This window comes from Dysidea avara, chromosome 4, assembly GCF_963678975.1.
Source record: "Dysidea avara chromosome 4, odDysAvar1.4, whole genome shotgun sequence".
NCBI classification, from domain to species: Eukaryota; Metazoa; Porifera; class Demospongiae; order Dictyoceratida; family Dysideidae; genus Dysidea; species Dysidea avara.
The window spans coordinates 45,534,076-45,558,796 of record NC_089275.1 but is presented as its reverse complement, the minus strand read 5'-3'; the positions used below and the strand labels follow the sequence as shown (position 1 = coordinate 45,558,796).

General features: G+C 37.3%; 3 protein-coding genes across 3 annotated transcripts; 1 reads left to right on the top strand and 2 right to left on the bottom strand.

Moving 5' to 3' along the window:
- Positions 1-262: 262 nt before the first annotated feature.
- Positions 263-7,098, bottom strand: LOC136254314 (uncharacterized). Its single transcript, XM_066046989.1, has 8 exons — positions 6,948-7,098; positions 6,752-6,878; positions 2,273-2,320; positions 2,137-2,225; positions 856-929; positions 707-804; positions 568-658; positions 263-339 (listed from the first exon to the last, which is right to left on the bottom strand). Exons 2-7 carry the CDS (start codon positions 6,845-6,847, stop codon positions 617-619), a joined length of 447 nt encoding a protein of 148 aa, XP_065903061.1. The 5' UTR covers positions 6,848-6,878; positions 6,948-7,098; the 3' UTR covers positions 263-339; positions 568-616.
- On the bottom strand, positions 7,089-16,240 carry LOC136254313 (uncharacterized G-patch domain protein DDB_G0278987-like). Its single transcript, XM_066046988.1, has 3 exons — positions 15,236-16,240; positions 8,474-8,537; positions 7,089-7,131 (listed from the first exon to the last, which is right to left on the bottom strand). Exon 1 carries the CDS (start codon positions 16,222-16,224, stop codon positions 15,247-15,249), a length of 978 nt encoding a protein of 325 aa, XP_065903060.1. The 5' UTR covers positions 16,225-16,240; the 3' UTR covers positions 7,089-7,131; positions 8,474-8,537; positions 15,236-15,246.
- Positions 16,241-22,760: 6,520 nt separating this feature from the next.
- On the top strand, positions 22,761-24,480 carry LOC136253902 (TNF receptor-associated factor 4-like). The gene is made up of 2 exons (XM_066046560.1): positions 22,761-22,992; positions 23,393-24,480. Exons 1-2 carry the CDS (start codon positions 22,761-22,763, stop codon positions 24,478-24,480), a joined length of 1,320 nt encoding a protein of 439 aa, XP_065902632.1.
- The last annotated feature ends 241 nt before the right edge of the window (positions 24,481-24,721 follow it).

The following is a 24,721-nucleotide window of genomic DNA, read 5'->3' as shown; positions in this document are numbered from 1 at the left end:
TATTGGACATTAATAATTCCTAATTCAGTCACATGAGCTTGCCAATAGTATATAGCCAGGGATTAAATGACTGGTCTACATGTGTAGTCAAGCTGAGGGAGTTCCACTTTACCTGTCCTCTCTTAATGCAGCTAGCATAAATAGCTCATGTGCCACAATGGATCCACTTTTCATGCATGTGTATAATATATCTAAAACATAATTATTGGTTCACATAATGAAATTGTTAATTTGTATAACTAAATATCAATCTCAAAAGACTCAAATTAAAATATTGAATTAAGTTACGTATGACACCATGATACAGTTGGGTACAGTAGACAATGATAAGTCAAAAACCTACAGAAGTACAGCAACATAGTTACTACACATGATACATGCTGACATACCATTATTTGTTTAAATAATTTTTGTATGCAAAACGTGTATGAAAATTTCTTACACGAAAATTTTACATAAGCTCAAACTACTCTAATAGAGCAGTCATTCACAGAAATCACACAAAATTGTTTTTACACAGAAATGTTATCACAAAAATTTTTTGCATGAAAATATTACAGTACATACCTTGTTGGATCTTCTGATAGAGACATGTTTATTGACTCTGCATACGGTTCTAAATATTTTTGTTTTGTGGTACCGTTTGGAGCAACACAAACTTTAAGAAAACTGGCAGTTAAGAATTTAAACAACAAATTTAGCTTACATATTTTAACATATCCTTCAGAGTAACTGAATCAAGATGTTTACTTTGTTGGGTCTTGATATTGCGAGACAGTTCACGACTATATCCTAGTATGCTGACTGTGACAATTATAATACACATGTATAAGCGCATACAAGTCAAGGTTTTACCTATACTGAATCCAATCATATGATCATCTATCTTAGTGCACATTGCACACATTCTGTAGAATGCTTTTCCTCCACTATGTAAATCAGAAGGTTTGAAAGTGTGATTATATCACCATAATTTTGGGAGTGATATATAAGTATGTGTGGAATGGGGTACTATGCTGGAATTTTGAAGAAAGTTTAATTCACTGGAAGAATATTAAAATTTCCTGGATCAGGAATTATGCAGTACAGGAAAGAATTTCCTATAGACTTTCCTGGTTTTTCAGGAAATTATCAAGGAAATTCTGCCCTGTACTGCATATTTCCTGATATCAGGAAATTTTAGTATTCTTCCAGTATTTAAAGCCAGGAAATCAGCAATTTGCATAATTCGGTTAAATATTCAATGGAACAATCACACAATTACTTTAAGATTATGAAATACTCTAGAATGGTAATCAGCTAAAAGAACAAAAGACTATTTGAGGCTGAAATATGGTCTAATACAGCATTAAACTGATATTATTGGCCATGATGGCCAGAGATGGTGGCATACGTTTGGGCACTGCATGCTCAAAAGTATACAGTGGAACCTCTCTATAAGAGACACTTCTTTCAGAGGTAAAGAATGTATGGAGTCGAGACCAAAATTGTGCCTCGTTTTTTTCTATTGTGTCCTAAATTTTGGGATTTGCTAAGTGAGGACCTACTTCAATCCTGAATTATATGAGCATTCTGAGAGCAACTGGAGGTATATGTATGTGCTGCATAGCACGTATTGCATTTGTGTGTGTGTTTGTATGCAAGTGTGTGTATGTAAGTGTGTATGTGTGTGTGCGTGTGTGTATGTAAGTGTGTGTGGGTGTAGTGTGTGCGTGTGCATGAGTATGCGTGCACGTGTATGTGTGCGTATAGTGTGTGCATGTGTACGTGTGTGCTTGTGTGTGTAGGTGTTTGTGTGTGTGTAGTGTGTGTTTTAGTGATCTCTTATGTTGAGTTCACTATTGCTAAATATTTATGCTTGTGAGAATATTTGGCATTTTGTCTACTTTACATGCTTATACCTTTAACAGCTTTGCCGGTGTTTCTAGTTAATTGATTGCAGAACGTAAGTAGATACATATTGTCCAGTACAAAACCATTAACAGGCCACATTTCTCAGTGCACATAACGTATATTGGAGGATGAAGGAAATAAATTTGCTGTTTATATAATATATAGGTATCAGTTTGTTTTACATACATATATACATATACATTTTTCTTTCAGACCCAGCCAACACACACTAGCTGTACATACTTTAGTAAATGCTTAAGTTCCATCATTAGTGGATGACTAATGCAATACGCAGCACCAGAAGCTACTTGATAACTGTTACTTGCTACAGTCTGGATATAGAAGAGAATACCAATATCAATGATATCCATTCACTTACAATATTTTCTTTTTTCAGTTTCTCCAATGTATCATTTTGTACTGGATGCTATGTATAAAATGATTATGTGATTATGTGAAAACCATAGCAAGTACATAAATTTTAAAAACAAAACAACGAAGCCACTGAATACAGATATATCTGTATAACATTAATGAACAAATCTGTAAATATTTTATTATAGCTATCAAAGAAGAAGCAAATTAAAAATACCATGTTTGCTGTTGTAAGAGAAATCTTTGTATTCACCATAGTACACTGAAGGAAACATGAGATGCAATTGCAAGTGTTTGTTTATCATACAGTATGGTAGGACTGTATCAAGACATATGGTAGTGTGTCATGTGGTGGAGCATCACACCATGTGCATATTGACAGGAAGAAAGAAAATGAAATTTTCATGTCTACGTAGCTCCATGGCCGCTTTTACAAACCACGCTATTCTTGCATTTTAGCTGCCCGGAAATAGGGTAGGCCATGCAGCAAATTTGATTAAATTCACACTAGCCATGGGTGTTGAAAGTTTCAATTTTTACTTTCTTTTTAAGGGTCTCCGATCCAAAAAATCAACTTCTACAAATCGATCTCCCTACCACTGTGCATGGGATGTTCATCATAGTATCCCATTGTCACCATGAAACCAGAGGCACAATTGTTGTCTTCACAGAGAAACATTGCTTTCAGTATGTCATGAGATGCAAAACTTATTTTTAAAATTCACGTTCCACACAAAGGACCAGATGAAACTTGCTACTACCCAGACCTTACCTAGAGTTAAAAGTATGCATTAAGTGAATGATTAGCTGGATTCCCAGCACAGTGCTGCTTCTTTAATAATCACATAATGAAACACAAAATTTTGAATTCAAACAGTCCTACCAGCCTAGACGAGAAAAACCATCTGTTCCTCATAGTGATGTGATAAAGTTGGATGTATAGTCTAGGTATGTCTATACTGTTAGTCCAGAAGGGATCTGAGTCTTCTCACCATCTGAGTGACGAGCATCAAACTTTTCTTGTTTCAGTATGTGTATGAGATTCTCTCAGTCCTTTCCAGCACTTCTGATGCCACACTGGTTGCGTACTTGTGTTTAGAATGATGATAAATATTAATGATGGTCCAAGTTTCTGCGATTTCGATATGATGCAGTATACCAGCAGCTCAACCTTACCATTGTGGGATATTCATCATAGTATCCCATTGCTTGATCTAACATGAGACTGGAGGCATGATTGTTGTCTTTACAGAAACATCACTTTTAGTACCTCACAAACACGAAATTTACTTTAAAAATTTTTGTGCTCTACACAAAGCACTGGATGGACTTGCCACTTAGCTAGATCTTATCTAGAGGTGTTGTAGTAAAAGTGCACACAGCAATGAGCAAATGATTGGCTTGGATTCCCAGTAGAGTGCTGCTTTCTTTAACAATTCCGGAAACAAAACACAAAATTTCAAATTCAAGCTGCCCTACCAGCCATGCACGACAAGAAAAACTAACTCTTCCTAATAGTAATGTGATAAGGCTGGATGTGTAGCCTGTCTGCTGTTAGTCTGAAAAGATCTGAGACTTCTCACTGTGTAGTGATGAGCATCGAAAGAAACTATATCATATGCATTCTTGCTACTTCCAGTGCTTTTACAGCCATAACAGGGCCAAATTTTTTTACTAATATGATGGGAAAGAATGTGGTTGTTAATTATTTTTCATCTGTAACTTCCATGTGTCACTTAAAGCCCTACACCACTGAAAACAGCAAATTTGACTTCACTTCTTATACTTCACAGTGGCTTCAAACCTTTGCTAGGCCACCCTACAACACCATTAATATCTAAATATAAACTGAAAAACCAAAACAAAATATTTCACATTTGAATCATAACAAGCTGGGGAAATTGATTGTTTGGATTGTGGAACCTGCCTTAAGGGGACTACAGTGGTTTAGATTTCTTTTCGCACACTTTGCAAAAATTGCCATAAACACAAATGTGTAACTCAATTGCATTCAAATCTGGTGCAAAAAAGAGCATATAGGGTGAATTTGTTTGGATAAATGAAGCCCATTTATTTAAGGAGTTCCATTCAATTACTCTAATTAGGGACCAGTCTATTTTGCTTTTTTCCCCACCTATTTTTCTTTCCAGCAATTCTTTATTTTTCACCTATTATGCTCCATATTTTGCTCAAGAATTATAAATTTTGCTCAGCACTGATCTTTGTTAATTGAATATATCCAAGTGCAAAGCTACAGTTTCGCCTTAAAGTGACTGTTCTATTAGAGTATCTCGATCAGCACTTACTTCTAACATGTAAAGCAAGAAGCTAGCTAATATTGCTTAACATGTGTGACTGTTTTATTAGGGTATCTCGATTGCCACTTGTTGTTCCTGTAACAGTTAGCTATGCACTGTTGGTATTTTAGCACGTCTGACTGTTCTATTAGAGTATCTCGATCTTTTGTGCAATTTTTATGTCCACTTCACAACAATTGCACCTATTATGCCAGTATTTTGTTCATTGCTTTTACCAACCCATTATGCCAAAAATTTTGCCTGCAAAATCGACGCATCCCTAACTCTAATAGAACATACACTTATTCTTATAGAATGTTCACCTAATGATGAAATAATCTAATAGAGCAGTCACTTATATACTGTTTGAATAATTGATTGTTCGGATAATTGAGATTTAACAATCGAGGATCTACTGTATTAAGTTTGCTATAAATCAGATAAGCATACATGGTGTTATGAATGTTTATTCCTACAAGAAAAGTTTGGCATGGCTACAGGGTAAAACGGTAATGGAAATTTGGTGTGTACATAGGCTAGCCATTGTAGCAGTGCCTTTTGTTGGTTAGAAAAACAAAATAAGTAACAGCTACAGAATTACAAAGCAAAAATTAAATCGCTGGGCCAAGATACTCTAATAGAGCAGTCACAGTGGGATTTGAAAAATTAATGTCAAAACATCTTACCAGAGTTTGAATCAGGGACCTCCATACTGAACACCCAACTCCTTAACCACTGAGTCACTGCTATCATGGCTGTTCACCTCACCTTACTTCTATGGGTAAAAATCCAAAACTCAACCTACGTATGGCTTGCTTTGCAGCCATATAGAGTACAAGAAAATGAAATCCACACAACAGCAGCCAAGTTGTGTGGTCTTCAATAGCCTGTGTGAAAAAGTAAAGGCAGAGATGGCTGTAATGATGTTAATGGTAATACACTTTAAAAGTGGCCACATGTATTATTAGAATTAACCTCATTGCAGTCATTGTTTGCTGCCACCTTCAATTTCACAACTTTTTCACTCAAGTTATTGAAGCCTGCACTTTTTTCACAGCTTGACTATTTTTGTGTGGATAGTAGTTATCTTCACATTTTTCACAAAATGGTATTAATGAGATACCAGCCTCACAGCAGTTTTGGTTAGATATAATCAAGCCCAAACATTTCTGATATGAAATTGTTTATACTTATTGGACTGTCTGACTACCAGCCTGGCTGATGCATTCAGACATGTGTAACTCAATAATATTTAAGTCTACAGGCTTTCATCAAGTATTGTTCTTCATGCATAATAGACACAACAGTTGAATACTACCCGGAACGATTAGATTGAATAGAGTAAGGCAATGAATAAGGCTGTATGTTTGTTGTATAATTATAGCCTACTATGTCTGGCACAATTTTTCCTTAATTAATGTGGTGTGTATATATAGGAGTTCACCATTGATGAATTACATGCGTACTACAAAAACAGTTAGCAAACTAGCGTAAGGAAAATGATGAATTTTACAAGCTGTTAGTAGGAATCATAAGTGCTTTAACAAGGGTCACATACATGACTTGAAGTGAAAATGTAATCCCTACTTCAGCCATGCTGGTTTATTGCTGCTATTATGAATTAAATTTTTACTTCAGGTGATGACCTTCATTTTGTTGTATTGATCTCTAGAAGCTTCCTAAACTTGTATCACAGCAGATAATACGCATAATTAAGTTGTTGGTGTTTGACAATGTTTACTGTTTTCAACTTAAGAAAGGAGATACAGGGAAAACCTAACAAGCAGTGATTATGACAAATATGATGATTCTAGTCCCAACTATGCATAACATGTATTTTTTAAGTTACTGTATAATAACTGTCTTATTAATCACCCAACCACCCTTAGCTTATTTCAACTACTGCTGCAGAGCAGATCAACAATGCTGTGAATCCAAAATCTCAGTATAGCTATGAACTTTGCCTTGGCCATGCAGATAAAAGAAGATGTGGTATGAAATTTCCTCCATCTATTTGTAGCTTCCTTCAGACCAAATTTAAGCTATATAAAAGCTTTTCTACAAATGTAGCTACGAATTATCAAAGTACGTAGCTTAATTTAATGAGTATGGAAGACTTTTAATCTGTTCACATCTGACAATTGTATACAGTAAACTACAGACAAACACTAAGTGTGTTTACTCACAACAAATTTTGGTTTATCGCATGATCCAATGTAATATGGTTTTCTTGGGTCATGTTGTTGGAGAAGATTGTTTAATTCTGGCACATTTACATACATATCATCATCAAAGTGACAAAACCATTCAAAACTACAAAAGGTAAGAAATCAAGATTACAGACTGCAAATAGGAAGATGCATAACATATACAAATACGCACCTTTTCCTTTCATCTTGTTACTTATCTACTGCTTCATAGTAGGCAGCAAACTCTGATCCAGTTTTACAGCAAATACCTTCACTGTAGGAAGTAGGACATCACATACTATATATATATATGTCACACAACAAAATGACTCACCGTGTATATGTACCAACACAATCAGTTAATAATAAATTGAACCCTGTATTTTTAATAAACAAGTGTATATACATAGCAAAAAATAAGAATTTTATAAGCTATGGTAAGGATTACAATCAACAATGTGTAACATTATGGTATGAGTAAAGATCTCCGTGTGCGAGGCCTCCTATAAATGTAATCACTTATAGGCTGATTGTGTACACCCTACCTAACAACTGATTCAGGAGTTCTATCTCAAGTGTATATTGAGGAACAGTGACATGAAACGGCATCCTGGCACTACTAAATAATCAACTAGATATATACACGACAAAAAAATTGATTAACATGGCCAAATTTTTCTCTACAGTGACTATTGACAAAGCTGGCCATGTTACTAGCTAATCAGAAATAAAAATTTACTATATATGAATGCAGAAAGGCTGAATGTAGGCTTGTGTCCATTATACTGGGGAATAATATAGGCATATATTGAAAAAAAAATAGGGAATATTCCAGAATATTTGAATGAGTTGTAGATTTAATTGGATTGCAACTTTGCTTGCACTGATCGATGTGTTATCTGCAGTTCTCCTTGATATGTTCTTGTGGATTGGCAAAATAGAAGCAAGGAGTGTGTTATGTGTATCTGTACATTACAAGCCTTGTGTTGATATTACCCCTGATGTTCATGATGATAATACCGTATAGTGGAAAATTTTGGTGGGAGAAAATTTTGGCGAATTGATCGTTGGCAGAAATTGACGAATAATATTTTGGCGAAAGCATGACATTACTTTGCCCACGCAATTTAATTAAATCTCAGACAGCATTGGCGACGAAGCTTTGCGATGGCTACGGACGAAGTATTACAGTTCAATGCCTCTCATTCGAATCGACTCGCTCTTATGCATGCACTAGCTCGCTAAGTCAGTAATCAAGACTGGACTATGTGTGGCAATCCAGGCAAGGCATGTACATGGGCACTGAGCTGAAGCGCTCGAGCTGACTCGCCCATCTGCCTGAGCTATTAGTCTAAAACCATACTGTATTCAATGGGATACTTGCAGAAGACTAACCAGTGACCACTCACTGCTGTAACAACATTCACTCACTGATGAACTGTGTCTACTACACTTTCAGTGTTTAGAAAAATGGTGAGTAAAATTTTGGCAAATCCATGCATACTCGCCAAAATTTTCCGCTATACTTTTATTATCATAAATAAATTTTATACATACTTAACACATGTCCCTGACGCATTTATACAAATCAATATCACTATCATAAAGATATAGTCTCTCTGGAAAACCACAGTACTCCCATACATATCATAACACACATCCAAGGATATTTTCACATGCATTGTATACACAAAATAGCTCTACTGTACGTAGACAAACCTGCTTCTTTCATTACTGTAGCCATTGCAGTCCCAATATCAGACTTTTCACTGACAACTGTGAGCTAAAGTGTAACAGAGGAGGATATGTCATATTGTATTCGGTGTTGGGGTCGTTACTTTTTAAAGTAATATGTTATTTAGTACTCAATACTACCAGCCAAATAACAATACATCTTTTGTTGTTTTATAATTACATTAATTATCATAACAGTACGGTAGTACTGTAGGGATCAAGGTGTTTTGGGTTTTCCTGCCCTTCAAAATCACCTGAAAAACAGCCTGAGATATCCTTCAAAATGGCTTTGGCAGTAGTGATGGGTATAAGTATAACCAAGAGTAGATAATATTATTTACTCTTGGTATAACCAAGCCCAAAAATGCCTCCTGAATAACCCCAAATGTTTCTATCGGAATTTTAAAAGTTTCCTTCAGAAACTAACCAACTGATTCCTTCAGACAAACATTACTCGACAATGCATACCACTACGGGCTTGATTTTTTCACTGTTCGATGTTACTTAATTCTGAAACATGCCTTTTTGTCAACCACAGTAACTGTATGTACAATACATACATCACAAACTTTCCTTTGTCCTCCTTTGTGTCCCAATTATTTTTCACTGACAACATTTCACTGACAACACAAGGTGTTGATTAGTGTGATACGGCTTCCTTGTGCAGTGCAGTGCTGTGGCTGTGGTTGTAACTATTACTCTTATTGCCCGTATTTTCTGTAGTGATTGCAGAGACACTTATCATACTGTTCTTCATTTGTATCACTGTGTATCAGGTGGAACATCGTTGAATACGAAGCATAATGGCCACTGCACTTTTCAGTAATTGATTGTTAGGTCACACATTCAGATGCAAAATTTATTTTTATGGCTTTCTTTTGATTCAGTATGTGTGGGTTCATTAGTCATAAATATGTTACAACAAGAAGTTTTAAGATTAGGGATCAAAGAATAAAAATATATAGTAGTGAAACATGGCTATATAAGGAAACAGAAATATGAGTTCAGCTGCAGGTGATTAGTTCAATTAAGAATAAAGCTATTAAGCAGCTGCAAATATTTTAACTTGCTATGATAGTATTTCATTGATTAAAGGCTTTATTGTTGTTGTGTTTTCATTATTGTAGGTTTTGAGACATTTTTGTGGCTTAGTGAATCATCATAGACTGACTATACAATATAGAGGGAAATCAGGGCCGTCCAGAGAAATTAAGGGGCCCAGGGCAAAGAGTTAAAGTGGGGCCCCAGAGGTAAGGAGGTTTCCATTCTGAATCACAACTTCATCCATTGAAGACAAAAAAAAAAGGTCGTTACATGCTGACAATGACAATAGCTACCCCTCACCAACCATATCTCCTTATTTATAAGCTTGCTACACTGCTCCTCTGAAGAATACTGTGACTGCTCTATTAGAGTCTATAGATCTGATTGCTCTATTAGAGTATATCGATTTTTAAAACAAGTATTCAAGGGGCCATTCATGGGGGCCTCCTGGGGCCCCTTTCAGGCTGATGCCTGGGACAAAATTCCCCAGTTTCCCCCCTGTGGGCGGCCCTGAGGGAAATTTTGGTGGGGGGAAACTTTGGCAAATTAGGCAATTTGTTACAAATTCACCAAAGTTTAAGCCACCAATTACTCGTAGCACCTGAGATTAGCATCTTTATAGCTAAAGACTGAGCTTGAATTTGCCAAAGTTTATTTCACCAAAACTACAATTTAGCTTGCTATTTTCCGAAGTTTCCCCCATATGGTATGTTGCATGTGTGACTGGGCCTGCAAAAATAGGACATGTGGGCTAATAAAAGTTGTCTACTTTTTCAAAGTTTGATGTATCATAACTTTGTATTCCATTAATGCTTGGCCACAAAACTTTCGGCAATTATTAAACATTTAGTTGGCTTTAAAATGCTAGTTACCGAATGACAATATTCTATCCCAGTACTGAGATATGAGATATTGTGTGGTGGGGTGTATTTTGTACCCACATGCGTCTATTTTTGCTGGCCTGGTCAGTGTATTAATGACAGGTGTTGTGAAGCATTGAAACTTTAGTATGCATGCATACTAAATTTCTTTAAACAGAACCTTTTTAAAGCTCTGTATCCAGGAATGATTTTTTATTACAGTATACGATAGTACTGTATAATATATATTAGGGATCATGGAGTTTTGGGTTTTCTTGCCAAAAAAATCAGCCAAAAACCAGCTTCACAATACCATTCTGGCCCCTTGGCAGTATTGGTCAAGCGCAAAGGTGCTTTCAGTATGACCCTAAATGCTTCAAATAGATTGTTACAAAATAAATTCTTCCAATAGTTAAAAAAATTTATTCAATGGAAATTTTCAAGGATTTTGTGGATAGCCAAGCAATTGTGAAATCTGTGAAAATTACATCCCTTGAAAATTTGTACGTATATAGTATGAAGTAGCTTTGGGGGTTGCATCCCCCCACAACCCCTTAGCTGAAGTACTCATGACTGTCACTTATCCTATACAAATCTTGATCAATGTAGTACACTTAGAAAGCAGTATGATTTAGGAATTTTGTGCATAAAACCACTCTACAACAAAATTTTCAGTCCTGAATGTAAAATAACTCTAGTTTCGCCCTACTCCAACTTACTTGGTGCACTCCCCCTTTCCAAACCCTGAATTGTCCCTGGATTATAGAGCTCTACAAATAGAGAAAATACCACTACTGATCCAGTACCACAGTCAAAGATCTAGCTATGCAATAACTAATTAGCTAGCTAATACTGATAATTGCTCTATAATTTTGTACTTGTTTGCTCAAGGCTATGGCTATAATATTTAGTTGCATAGTGTTTATATTCCTTCCAAGTTAAGTATGCATGATTGTACTATTTGTCTATTATTAGGATTTTAATTTTACAGTGACTGTTCTATTAGAGTATCTTGATTAAATGTAATAAGTTGCAGCACCTTTTATGCTACATGATTTTGTCGCGATACATACATTCTTAATGTGCACTAAAGTTCAGAAAATCAAACAACGCATTTGCATTGTAATTTTTGTAAAGTGTCTGAAAAGAATAACCTAAGACCCTCAAGCTCTTTACAAAGAAGAAATTAAGCAGAACTTCACAGGCAATTGTACTCAATTTTGGTATGTGGGGTGCTAAAGATGGAGAGTGTTTGCAGTACAAAAATGATTGTAATTCAAGAAGGGGACATGGAGCTATGTATGTGCATGTGAAAATCACATTTTCTTCCTATAAATATACTGTATACCCAGAAATTTCGCGGTATGTGTTTTTCAGTTATGTACTAGCTTTGTCACAGATTTTGCCGTTTTAAATTTCACAGATACCTCCTAGCCCAGGATTTTTACATTTTGAATTCCATGGATCACTGTTGTTTGATTCCAGTGTCAGATTTAGGGGGTCAAGGAGGGCTCTTGACCTCTCCAATTTTTTAGTACACACGTCAATTGTGCTGTATATGTCATGAAAATCTCATCCAGTGAAGTTTTATCTTTCCATTTGTGACTTTTAGCTACCACCAGTCTCTATCATATAAATGTTTTACTCGCAATGGCAATACTAAATGCTAATTAAAACCCACAATTAAATATATAAAAGTACACAGCTAGCTCTGCGTATATGAGTTTACAGTGTATAACCAACAAATTTCTCACAACCAGTAACTTCCTTTTGATTGTTGTCTGAATAGCTATATATCTACAGACCAAAATCTGTTAAATGTATAACCAAGTAGGCTTGCGCTAATTACGTTGGCATAATTTTGAACATAATAGATAGCAAAAGTATCAAGCATTATGGCAGCATAATAGGACAATTTTTAATTATGTGTGCAATGCGTATGCCACAAATACAACAAAACATAAACACACTACACCTTAGTACTACACGAAAATGTGCAATATTAATGTTAATATTTTTTTACTGATAATTCATACTTCGCAGAAATAAGATCAAGATACTCTAATAGAGCAGTCATTTACTCTAATACAAGCAGTCAAGAAATGCTGATATACTTCAATAAAACAGCCAACTCTGGAGCATAATCTCAATTTTGAAAGCATAATTCCGAGCAAAACAGGCTGAGCACTGCTCAAAAGCATAATAGGCTATTTTCAAACCATAATTAGCTCAAGCCTATAAACTAGAGTTAATAATAGCGGAGTCCAGTGTTATTAACTCTTGGTATAAACCTTTCGAGTTTGTCAGCACTTTCAAGGGAGCTCCATTCTAAGATCCTGTCTAACTACTATCATTGTATTTGAGTCCATATGGGTGTGAACTGTGCACAACTTCTGTACAGGCTGAATAAAATAGTTCAGCAGGAGGATAGCTGGAAACCCTGGCCAATCAACAATTGTACACTATAAACATCAAAATAAAGTTATCAAGATCAAAATACCCTAATAGAGCAGTCACTTCTAATATGACAGTAAAATAAAAATTGTGATGAACTCATGCTGACTCAGATTCCATCTCAGTGGGTCTAATTTTCAAAACCTTCCTGGGGGGCATTCCCTCAGACCCTCCTAGTTTGGGGTGTGCTTTCCCTGTAGTGTCAGTTCATTTTGACCCCACCTTTGTTAAAGTCAGGATCCACCTCCAAGATTTTTGTTCTAAACCACACAGCTATAAAGGATCTGGATTGAATTTTACTTCAATTGTCATACATATGCTAAAGCGCATCTGAACCACGTAGCACAGTATTGGTAATCTCTGTGCGAGGCATAGTCTAGTCTTGCATTAGGCTAGCTTCTTTCATGAGCTACACCCACTATAATATTGGGAATGTGTGATACTGTTTGCAAGCATATGTGGAGTATCATACACCAGGAACCGCACTAATTTATTAGTAAGGTGAGTTGAAGTTTGTAGGCATAAATTTTCACGTGATAAAATTTCATGGTAGCTTTACTAACTGTGGAAAGCTGTAAGTACTATGAAAATTTCCAGGGATACGGTACCCACAGTGTGGAGTGCCGGCTTTCTTGGCTGCACAACACACTACCATGTGTTGTGAAAATCTAAATTGTTCGACAACATTCTATGTACATCGTATTAGAAGTGCTAAGAAAATTGTGCGCTATATTAGAGTAGCCAATCCAATCTAGCCAACAAATAGCCAATTGACATACCAAGTATATACATAACAGTCACATGATTGAGATACTCTAATAGAGCAGTCGGCTTCGCTGCAATTTGTTGTCAGAAATCTCTAAAACTAACTGGTTATTTTTGTCTCTGCCTATTGACTGACCCATTTTATTGTAAACTAAATCCAAGCAACAATTTTTCAAATAGGTATGCATGGCCTTATCAGGAAGCTGTCTAGACATACCTGGACATTTATTTGGATTGTGCCTTTTCTGCCACACCCATGCACTTATCACAATTTAGCACCTATTGATTGTTAACTATCTATATTTAATACAAGTACACAAAATTAGAATTTTCAACTAGAGTAGGGACCATAGTACATCGATAAAAAGTACTGAAACAAGTTGGAGTAGTCCATGATATTAAATCACAGTAAAACAATAAGAAGTGTTATATCATGATGGAAATGCACAGTAGGGATATAACACTTCTTATTGTTTTACTGTGACTTAATATCATGGACTACCCCAACTTGTTTCAGTACTTTTTATTGATGTGCTATGGTCCCTATTCTAGTTGAATTTTTTTGTGTACTTCTTTGTTACTGTAACTAATTATTATGACTGGTGAACCCACGCACACCGCATCTGAAGTGGCGCCGCGTGCCCCAGCTATATCAATTATCGTCTGAAAAGTGAAGTATCCATTATGCTTCGTTGTCAGCTATGTTCACAGCATTACGAATCAAGAGCTGTTCGAAAAGCACCTCTGTAATCCATGTATATACCGAAAGAAAGAAATGGTGCTGTGCCCCAGCTATATCAATTATCGTGTCTGAAAAGTGAGGTATCCATTATGCTTTTGTTGTCAGTTATGTTCAACTCCTTACACAGCAGTACGAATCAAGAACTGTTCGAAAAGCACCTCTGCAATCAAAATAGCTACTACAAAAAATATGGATGATTTCTGTTACAAAGGGAAGCCATCATGTGCTACCGCCAAATCAACACTTTTTGCTGTCAGCACAGATGAATGGGACACAAAGGAGGACACTGGTAAGTCCATGAAGAATGCGTTGTACGTACTACAGTAAGCCAAAAGGCATCTCTTGGGTTGAAGCGACATCAAACAGTGAAAAAATCAAGCCCATAGCCTTAGCCATTATTGAGTTACGCTTGTATGAAGGCATCAGTCAGTCAGTCATTTACTCAGTCAGAAAAAAATCCATTAAATAATATTTTTTTTAAATTCCGTAGCAACTTTTTGAAGGAGTTTCGGCTTGTATGTGACTGAATTTGACAAAACAAGTCTTAAATTCCAGACACATCCATTTTTCAAAATTGGTTCTGTAACTTGATTACTCTTCCATAGCAATGTATCAAAATTTGAAACTAATGGCATATATACTCCTACATCAAGTTATGGTGTTTCAAAGCCATAAAAATGGAAGCCTTATTTTGTCAAATTCAGTCACATATATTGTTTTTCCACTTGAATATAACCAACTTATAGCACAGTTAATCTCTAGTACATACAATGTCATCATCATGATACACTACCAAACCAAATCACAACCTGGTCAGCAGTATAATACACTGACCCACTTTCATCGCTGGCCTTTGTTAGCTACAACATTATAGCTACTTACCATCTTTTTGTTTATGACTTGATCCAAGTTGGCATTAAAGCAGCTAATCTTTCTTTGAAGTATTTAGCAGTAGTTTTAACAGAAAAGTAAATGTTTTTATCCCATTTAGTATCTACAGGCTCCAGGAGTTTACCATTAATGTGAGTAGAGTTCATTTCAATGATAGAGCTCAATGGGTCATAGGGTGATGATTCAGACTCCTTGGTAGGTTTGACTTGATGTGTGGGAGTATTTTTCATAGATTCCTTGGAAGAGTTGGCTTGATTAACACTAGGAGAATTATCCTGCTTAACTTTGGAATCCAATTCTTCCTTTGAAGGCTTGGTTTGATGTGTAGCTGAATTGTCCTGCCTGCTAGAGCTTAATGGGTCAATGGGTGATTCAGATTCCTTGACGGAAGGTTGATGTGTGGGAGGATTATCCTCTTTCATAGTTTCCTTGGAAGATTTGACTTGATTAACACTAACAGTTGGAGAATTATCCTCCATTTTAATTTCCTTGGGGGGCTCGGTTTGATTTGTAGATGATTTGTCCTGCTTCGTGTGCAATTTATTTTCCGTGCGGGAAGACTTTACTAATTTATGAGTAGAATTATCCTCTTTTGCGCTTTTATTAGTTTCTTTGGTTGATTTGGCTTGATTAGTATTATAGGCGTCCTGCTTACTGTCTAGTTTAGTTTCTTTATGTGTGTCTTCGACTTGATGAACACTGTTAGATGACGAAACTTTGCCTTGTTGGACACAGTTCAGGTTGGTCTCATTGGGAGATCTAGCTTGAGCATTAACCGAAACGCGGGAAACACCCTGATTGGTTAGGAACTTGGTAAGTTCATCCCCGTAATCAGCTACAGAACGATCACCCTGATGGTAGTGGTAGAAACAGACTGACACGCCGAACAAGAGTAATATACAACACAGTATGAACGTTGCACAGAAACAAGTCCATCCACTAGGAACTAAACCTCGGCTTGTAACCATGATCGCTGTCATTAGCTAGACATGAGAATCTACCTGAACCGTAAAGTGTAGCTATCGATTAACTGTTCAGCACGCATGGTTGCACGCATTATTTATCACGTGATTGCGTAGCAGTGACGCAAGTTCGGAATCATAAAGTTGTTATCATCGCTGCTGCTGCTGCTGCTGCTGCTGCTGCTGCTGCTGCTGCTGCTGCTGCTGCTGCTGCTGCTGCTGCTGCTGCTGCTGCTGCTGCTGTTGCTACTGGAAGGGGGGGTTCTCAAGATAAACATCACGAGGACAATGTTGTAGTTGCTGGTTCTATCCTGAGACTTTTGGCCTGAATATGGATTCCATTCGCTGCAAAAACTTAAGAATATCGCTGCAGTACTGCCGCAAGAAACGGACTGCCAACCAAGAACGCTTTCAGGAATTTGATCCATCAACTCTCCATATGCCTTTAGAGATATAATGATTATGCATTAAAAAACAACAACAACAACAACAACAACAAAAAACAGCTAGCTAGTTAGTTTCTGTTTCAGACATGTTTAAAAAAAACATTTTTACACTGGCTGCACTGTCCACAGACATGTCAAATATCTTCTACAAGCCACATACATAACTATATAAAATAGCTAGTAGCCGAATACATGGTCCGCTGAGCTATTAACAGCACTGAAGTTTCATATCCTAGATTGTCATAGCCAAGGTGGGGACACTGGATCTATATACTCCAACAGATAGACTACATACATTTGGTATTATGCCTTTCGAGAGCAAAATTTTACGTATCTCGATCTTTCAGCAACATTTAACACAATAATTTCTAGGTGTCACGTGATCAGATTTTTTTTCTTTTCTTAATTACTTTCTACACAAAATTGGGTCGGTCGGATCCGAGCAACAACTTTTCAAATAGGTATGGCCTAACCGGAGTCCGGAATGGAACACCAAAAAATGACTGTACTACTACCAAGAGTTAATCTTGCTACTACTCATAATTTTAAGGGGGCGGGGATCTGAGTGGTGAAGCTACCCCCCTAATAGCCCTAGAATAAATACTGGCCAGTCAACCACATCACTTTGTATACAGCAAAATTTCCATTTCTGAAATCTTTCTTTTGCTTTTTAAATTGTGACTAAAATGTTTATCTTGTCGCACACCATTGAAGTTGACTATTCACCATGAATGGATATAGCCAGCACACCAATACAATACACATTAAACAACAACCAATGCCAATTATTTGCTCAGGCTGCTTTTTACGAGTTAATGTTTAGAGACATGCACTAGTATATAACTGGGAATGCTCTGGTACCTTCCATTGCCCAGCTGTAACATGATTGTAGAGACATGGACACCCTTGGACAATGACCCAGCTAGGTGCTCTTCATTCACTTTGAGCTGGTGGCACAGATGGTCTTGAGAGTCCTATGCTAAGGCTGGAGAGTCCATATGACCTGCTTTGCCAATTTATTTCTAAAATTACTTTAAAATGTATTTTAACGAGTGTGCAACTACTTGTTAATCATTAAGACTACTAGTGACTATTGAAATAATGTCAGTGACAGTGTTGAGAAATGATTTATCATGTTATATAAGTCAGTCTTATCATTCTCTAGTTAATAAATTGTGTCAGTGAAGCCTGCACAAGATGAGATCATATTACATGTTTACTCATGCTACGTATGTGATATATTGCTTCCTCATACCATGAACAACTTTGTGGTGCATGCTCTAATCAGTGAGTAATAAAACTGTATAAAGCCTGCAACCATATTGCATACATGTTTACTCATGCTACAATTATATGTAATAGTAGTAAGTAATTGAAGGTACGCAGTGTAACTTGAATAGAATACGATTACAAAAGGGTAAAATAGAAAAGTAGCTAGAGTACTTATGTTGCACTGAAGGCCTGCTACAGTAGCAACCTTGTAATATTTATCACATACTGTGAGCAAATTGTATAGCTACAGAGCTACAGATTTGTTGTATCTTAATATGATAATAACAATTCATCTGAATCAACTTAGGACTATATTCCAACAGAGCAGTAAAACATTTAAAATATGTTAGTACAGTCCCATACACAAATACACATATCAACAGTAGCTATAGCTAATGTGACAACCATTTTTGTTAGATACAAAAATATAATGACTATGTACGTATGGTACCACCAACAACATGGGTTATTACCTTTTCAACGTACATAAACAACTTAAGAACTAACCAGTTAAACATTATAAACAATGATTGCTCATCACTATAAATGAAGGGGTCGTTGGAAAAAGGGGACATGTGCCATACCATTTTCGATTTTCGTTTTCTAAAAATTATAATGGCTTGTTTAGCCATGTGAATAACATTGTAACTAGAATTTAAATATTCAAAACAAATATTACAATAATTCAATTACGTCCCAAAATTCTGTTTAATGTCCACTACATGGTCACCTAATGGCATTTGTCCCCTTTTGCCACTGGCCCCTTCAAATATTAACTTTTCTTAACACTTTTGTATGCAAAAGATGAAGCGATACATTGTGAAGAATACACTAGCCTTTACAATGGAATACATGTATTTAAAACTTCTAATAATTTTTTGTAATGGTTCTGTGATAGCATTGGTTGAGCTAAATGGGTAATCTCGCATGGCCAGACCACTTTTTCTACTACCAATTGGTGATCAGGTGTCCATGTAACTGTTAATGGTATCACAAATAGCCAGTATACACTGTATATAGAAGTATGAAGTTATGTGGGTGAACTGTGCAATGCTGGTATACTTCAATTAGCTGCTGTGATGCCCTCCAGTGCCTAACTGGTAAAGTGGATTAAACAGTAAAACAATACAAAACAATATGCACCACTGTGAAATTTGCAAGGTCAGAAGACCCCCTTCCCACATAAACTCAGTGCATACACATAATGATGTGATCGCCAGTGAAATTTCAAGGTATACTGAGGTCACTGATGCTGATTCATGATGTATGAAAAAATGACACATATAGCTAGGAGTTAAACTATTACAGTACATCCTGGTCATGAATGTGTGTATGCAGATGAGCTTGTGTGTGTGTGTGTGTGTGTGTGTGTGTGTGTGTGTGTGTGTGTGTGTGTGTGTGTGTGTGTGTGTGTGTGTGTGTGTGTGTGTGTGTGTGTGTGTGTGTGCAGCACACTGTACATATATAAATGCACATCTCCAAGGAGCACAAAGCACACACAAGAATACAGTGTAGAGCTAACAAACTCTTGGCACATGAAGCGGTTGGTATAGCTACTGTATGTACAAATCCACTAATCCTCCACAATGGTGTACCCATTACTCTACTATAGGTTAACCAACACAGCACACACATACACATCACATCCCACTGAACTATCAATGCATGGCCTTCATACAAACTACACCCAAACACAGTCAGAGATGGCTGAGGACTAATGCAGAGGATATCAATTGGTGATCAGGTGTCCATGTAACAGTTAATGGTATCACAAATAGCCAGTATACAGTGTATATAGAAGTATGAAGTGTATTCATTTATGTGGGTGAACTATGTAGTGCTGATATACTTCAATTAGCTTCTGTGATGCCCTAACTGGTAAAGTGGATAAAACAATAAAATAATACAAAACAATATGCACTACTGTGAAGTTTGTAAGGTCAGAAGACCCCCCTCCCCACATATACACAGTGCATACACATAATGATGTGATCGCCAGTGACATTTCAAGGTACCAGAGCAATGCCAGTTACTGGCACACTTCTAGCAAATCAGTAGCATGGTTGTTGTTTAAATGTGTATGTTTATTATATTGATGTGGCTAAACTGGCTATCCATTCATGGTGAATAGTCAACTTCATTGGTGTGTGATAGGATTAATGATTTTCAAAAGACCAAAAGAAAGATGGTGAGCAGAAATGAACTTGTTTATAACAAATTTTTAGGAATGGAAAAGCTGTTCTAAACAAGCTACTGCATGTGGTTGACCCCCAACCCCTTGGCTAATGGAAAAAAAGAGTGCATTAAAGCTAATCCAATAATCAAATTAATTTATCATGTAGCTACCGTGTGTCTTGATCAAAGCACATCTCTTATCACAGCTAGCTATTCCTAAATGAAAGTAAGACATTAAAAAGTTCACATTGTAACACCATGATACTTAGCAGAGTGTAAAACACAATATAAATTTAGTAGTTGATCTGTCTTGCTTCACAACTGCAAAGTGATGTAAGCACTATGTTACTCCTGGACATTCAACTTGTTTGACGTACCCTTGTTTATTTATCATATCTTTATATGCTTTGGAATTCTTTTGTAAATGTTTCTCTTAGTCTGTTCAATGCTATTGAATATTTATCTGGTGGCAAAACTGCAGTATCTTTTCATGTTGTCCCAATTCTGTATCTTCCATCAACAAACGTAATTGACTCTTGAACTGTATTTAGAACAATTCTGTCCTAATCGTTCCTCACTGAAAACCTCTCAACACCACTGCAGTCAATCTCCCAGAGCCTGCATAACATAGCATTTACCTTATCTCTGTCTCATCAGTGCTGAAGTAAGTTCTAGCAAAATCACGATCTTTCTGTAGGGCCAATGCAAGTCCATCCCAACGGTGTGAGCCTTGCCATTGTTTCCATCTTTAAAAGAAAAATACAAGTTGGCACAATCCAAACCTATAAGTACATCTACAATTGGTCAAGGCCCTAACTCATAAAATTGTATTCCCTTAAAGTGTGGCAATTAATATTTTATATATTAACATACAAGTTCCAGTCAATGGCCTTCATGTTATCTGTAACTCTTAGACTGTGCTTTTTACCATTTAGAAGGTAAGATCTCAACCTGACCATTCAGGACACTTACATTGATCTGCTATACTTGACCTTGCAAACAGCAACATCAGCAAATCATAGTACTGGCATCACCTAAAAGAGCATTTACTTTTAATTTCTTGTTCCCATTCTTCAAATAAATAGGCATTGCTCTCAAGGCAATACCTCCTGTAGTTACAATAACAGGGGCCGATCCAGGGTTTGGCAAGGTGGGGGGAGGGGGGGTGGGGGGGCACCAGCATATGAAGCAGTGGGCCTGAAGTTATTTCATATGTTGAAATTTTTGAGTTTTATGCACAAATACCTAAATTGTACTGCTTTCTAAGTAGACTTGATAAAGAGTTGTATACAGAATTATTAGAGATCAGTGACACTCATGCTAGTTACATTTTCATTTGCAAAATATTCTTATCAGGCAAAGTATGCCCATGCATGGGATAGTGCTATAGATGTTATTTTTCATACTCAGCAACTATGGAGGATTCTCAATAGTCAAAGTATGTGTAGTGACTGTTCTATTAGAGTATTTGACCGAATGCTCCAATAGAGTATCTCGATTTTGAATAATTTTTCTTTGTTGTTGTTAGCATGTGCTACCTTCCCTGCCCTGGGAGAATCCTCCATTCTTTTTGTCTTGCATGTTTATTACATGTAGTTACAGATTATCGCCAACGATCTTTTGTTTAACAACTTGGCTTCATCACCTGGTGGTCTTTATGTAACAATCTGCATGTGGTGAACTTCTTTACAGCTACCTAGACCACATACCCTGGTATGAGTATAATGTAGGACCCAAATGATCTCTTCCTAAACAGCAAAAGCACTATAGTTCTTTTGAATTTTGACCACACTCCTAGTCTTTTACCTCTCTGTGGTACATCCAGCTTCTTTAATTCTTCATTATTTACATCACTTTTGCAACAACATTACTCAACTTGTAATTAGGCAATTGTTTTGTGTAATTAATGTGCTTCTTTTTTTTGAGTCCTGAGCACACCAGCAGGGCTGACTGCTGAGTACAAATAATAATAAATATATATCTCCATTATGGAGAGTTGCTGAATCAGATTCCTCTTGGTTGGCAGTCCATTTCTTGCAGTAGTTCTTGCAGCAATATTCTTTAAAGTTTCTATAGCAAATGGAATTCATACTCCCAAAGTCTTCACAATCAAAGGATATAGCTTGAACAGACCTCCAGTAGCAGAGTAGCTATAACATTGTTCTCGTGATGCTTGTCTTTGCAGAGCCTCCCCAGTAGCAGCAGCAGCAGCAGCAGCAGCAGCAGCAGCAGCAGCAGCAGCAGCAGCAGCAGCAGCAGCAGCAGCAGCAGCAGCAGCAGCAGCAGCAGCAGCAGCAGCAGCAGCAGCAGCAGCAGCAGCAGCAGCAGCAGCAGCAGCAGCAGCAGCAGCAGCAGCAGCAGCAGCAGCAGCAGCAGCAGCAGCAGCAGCAGCAGCAGCAGCAGCAGCAGCAGCAGCAGCAGCAGCAGCAGCAGCAGTTGATTTCGCTGACGTAAATATCATCGTTTACGAAAAATCTTTATAATTTACAGAGAAAAACGGAGTTTTCAAGCTTGATTTCCGATTTTTACCACCTGAGGAGCGTGCGAGATTTCTCGAAGCCTAGGTAGCTACCTGTATATGGAAGCGCTGACCGTCGGCGCTGACAAACCTAGTTTCAAGTGACTGTGGTGACCCTAGTGTCTATATAGGCGCAACGAACTATGGCGATAACCACGCCCAGTGAAGCTGGTGGATACGACTACAAATTCATCGACGCTCCTCCAGATCGATATGTTTGCAATATTTGTCATCTTCCCAGTCGTTGTCTTTACCTAACCATTTGTTGTGGACATGTTTTCTGTAAGTCTTGTCTGGATAATGCCAAGAAAGCCACTGCCACTACTGAAAGCGTTTGTCCAGTTTGTCGTGATGAAGAGTTTGTCGTGATGAAGAGTTTGTCGTGATGAAGAGTTTGTCGTGATGAAGAGTTTGTCGTGATGAAGAGTTTGTCGTGATGAAGAGTTTGTCGTGATGAAGAGTTTGTCGTGATGAAGAGTTTGTCGTGATGAAGAGTTTGTCGTGATGAAGAGTTTGTCACATTTCCCAACAAACAACTTGATCGAAAAGTTAAAGGTCTTCACGTGATGTATACTAACAAATGAGAGAGGTTGTGAGTGGCAGGGTGAACTGAATGACATCAATAATCACCTTGGAAACAGTGGTGGCTGTCAATTTGAGGACGTGGTCTGTTCCACTGGGTGTAAGAAGATGTTGCAACGCCAACACCTGACCATGCATGTTAAGAATGAGTGCCCATGTCATATAGTTGAGTGTAAGTATTGCCACATTCCAGGAGAGCATTGGCTTGTTGAAGGAGAACACAAAGAGGAGTGTCCAAAGGTTCACATACCCTGTCCCAATAAATGTGAGGTAGAAAGCATTCTTTGTGAAGACATGGAGGCACATAGAAAGAAGTGCCCACTTGAAGAAGTTAAGTGCACAAATGTATGTGGGACAGTGTTGCAACGGCACAATCTGACTATTCACATTGAGGAAAAGTGCTCACGACGTAAGGTTGACTGTCAGTACTGTCACATTACAGATGAACATTGGTTTATTAAGGAACATCACAAGGATCAGTGTCCCTTACCCTGTCCCAACAAGTGTGAGGTGGGGAGTGTCCCTTGTGAAGATATGGAAGCACACAGGAAGGACTGCCCTCTTGATATGATCCAGTGTGAGTATTATAACGTAGGTTGTACAGCAAAGATAACTCGTGCAAGTAAGAGGAAACACGAGGAGGAGAAGACAGAGGAGCATTTACTGATGACTAAACTTAAGCTAGCCAAAACAGAAACTAGACTTGCTAGCCTTGAGGTTATGGTTCATCGCTTGATCAATAGTACAGAATCTTCCAATAGGCTTATTGAATCCACACATTGGTCTAATCATTTAACAACTATGGCAAGAAGGGTTGCAGTGACTCAGATATGTCCAGCGACTGTGAAAATGCCAAAGTTCTATGAAAGCAAAGAAAGGGGAATCGTGTGGTACAGTGATCCATTCTACTCTCACAACAAAGGGTACAAGATGTGCCTGTGTGTTTATCCTGATGGTGACGGTGATGAGGAGGGTACTCATTTGTCAGCGTTCCTATATCTTAGGAGGGGTCCATATGATGATGAGCTAAGATGGCCACTGAAGGGAGCATTTGTGCTTAAATTGTTGAACCAAATCAGTGACTGTCAGGATCATTCAGAAAAACTAGTTTTTGGTGCAGCAGCTGGTACTGGCGTCACCAGTAGAGTCACAGGAAAAGACAGAGCTTCCACTGGTTGGGGACGTCTAGACTTTATTTCCCATGCATACCTGAACAAGATCACTCCCACTTGTCAGTATCTCAAAGATGATTGCATCTTCCTACAAGTTACCAAACTGTAGACACACAGACACAGCTATGAGTTTTGGACAGTTGTAGAACCACGTTTGAAGTTTAATGCAAATTTTGTGCTCTATAGTGTTATTAGTAGAGTTTAATACATACGCAAGAACAGTTCACAAACATAAAAGAGAAAGAAATTTAATGTATAATGCAGAGCTCAAATTGAAGATACCTGATGAAACCTTCAGTTACCTTGTTAGCTGTTTGGTTGTTTAACAATTTGTGTCAGTCAAATATTAT

Bases quoted from the DNA above. Each gene is read 5' to 3' on its own strand.
- LOC136253902 (XM_066046560.1), top strand. From the start codon at position 22,761: ATGGCGATAACCACGCCCAGTGAAGCTGGTGGATACGACTACAAATTC. The intron at 22,993-23,392 runs GTTTGTCGTGAT...GCCACATTCCAG, and splicing joins AGAGTTTGTCGTGATGAAGA to GAGAGCATTGGCTTGTTGAA.
- LOC136254314 (XM_066046989.1), bottom strand. From the start codon at position 6,847: ATGTATGTAAATGTGCCAGAATTAAACAATCTTCTCCAACAACATGAC. The intron at 2,321-6,751 runs GTGAGTAAACAC...TTTTATACATAG, and splicing joins GCGATAAACCAAAATTTGTT to CATCCAGTACAAAATGATAC. The intron at 930-2,136 runs GTATGTACAGCT...TGATTTACATAG, and splicing joins GAACTTAAGCATTTACTAAA to TGGAGGAAAAGCATTCTACA.
- LOC136254313 (XM_066046988.1), bottom strand. From the start codon at position 16,224: ATGACAGCGATCATGGTTACAAGCCGAGGTTTAGTTCCTAGTGGATGG.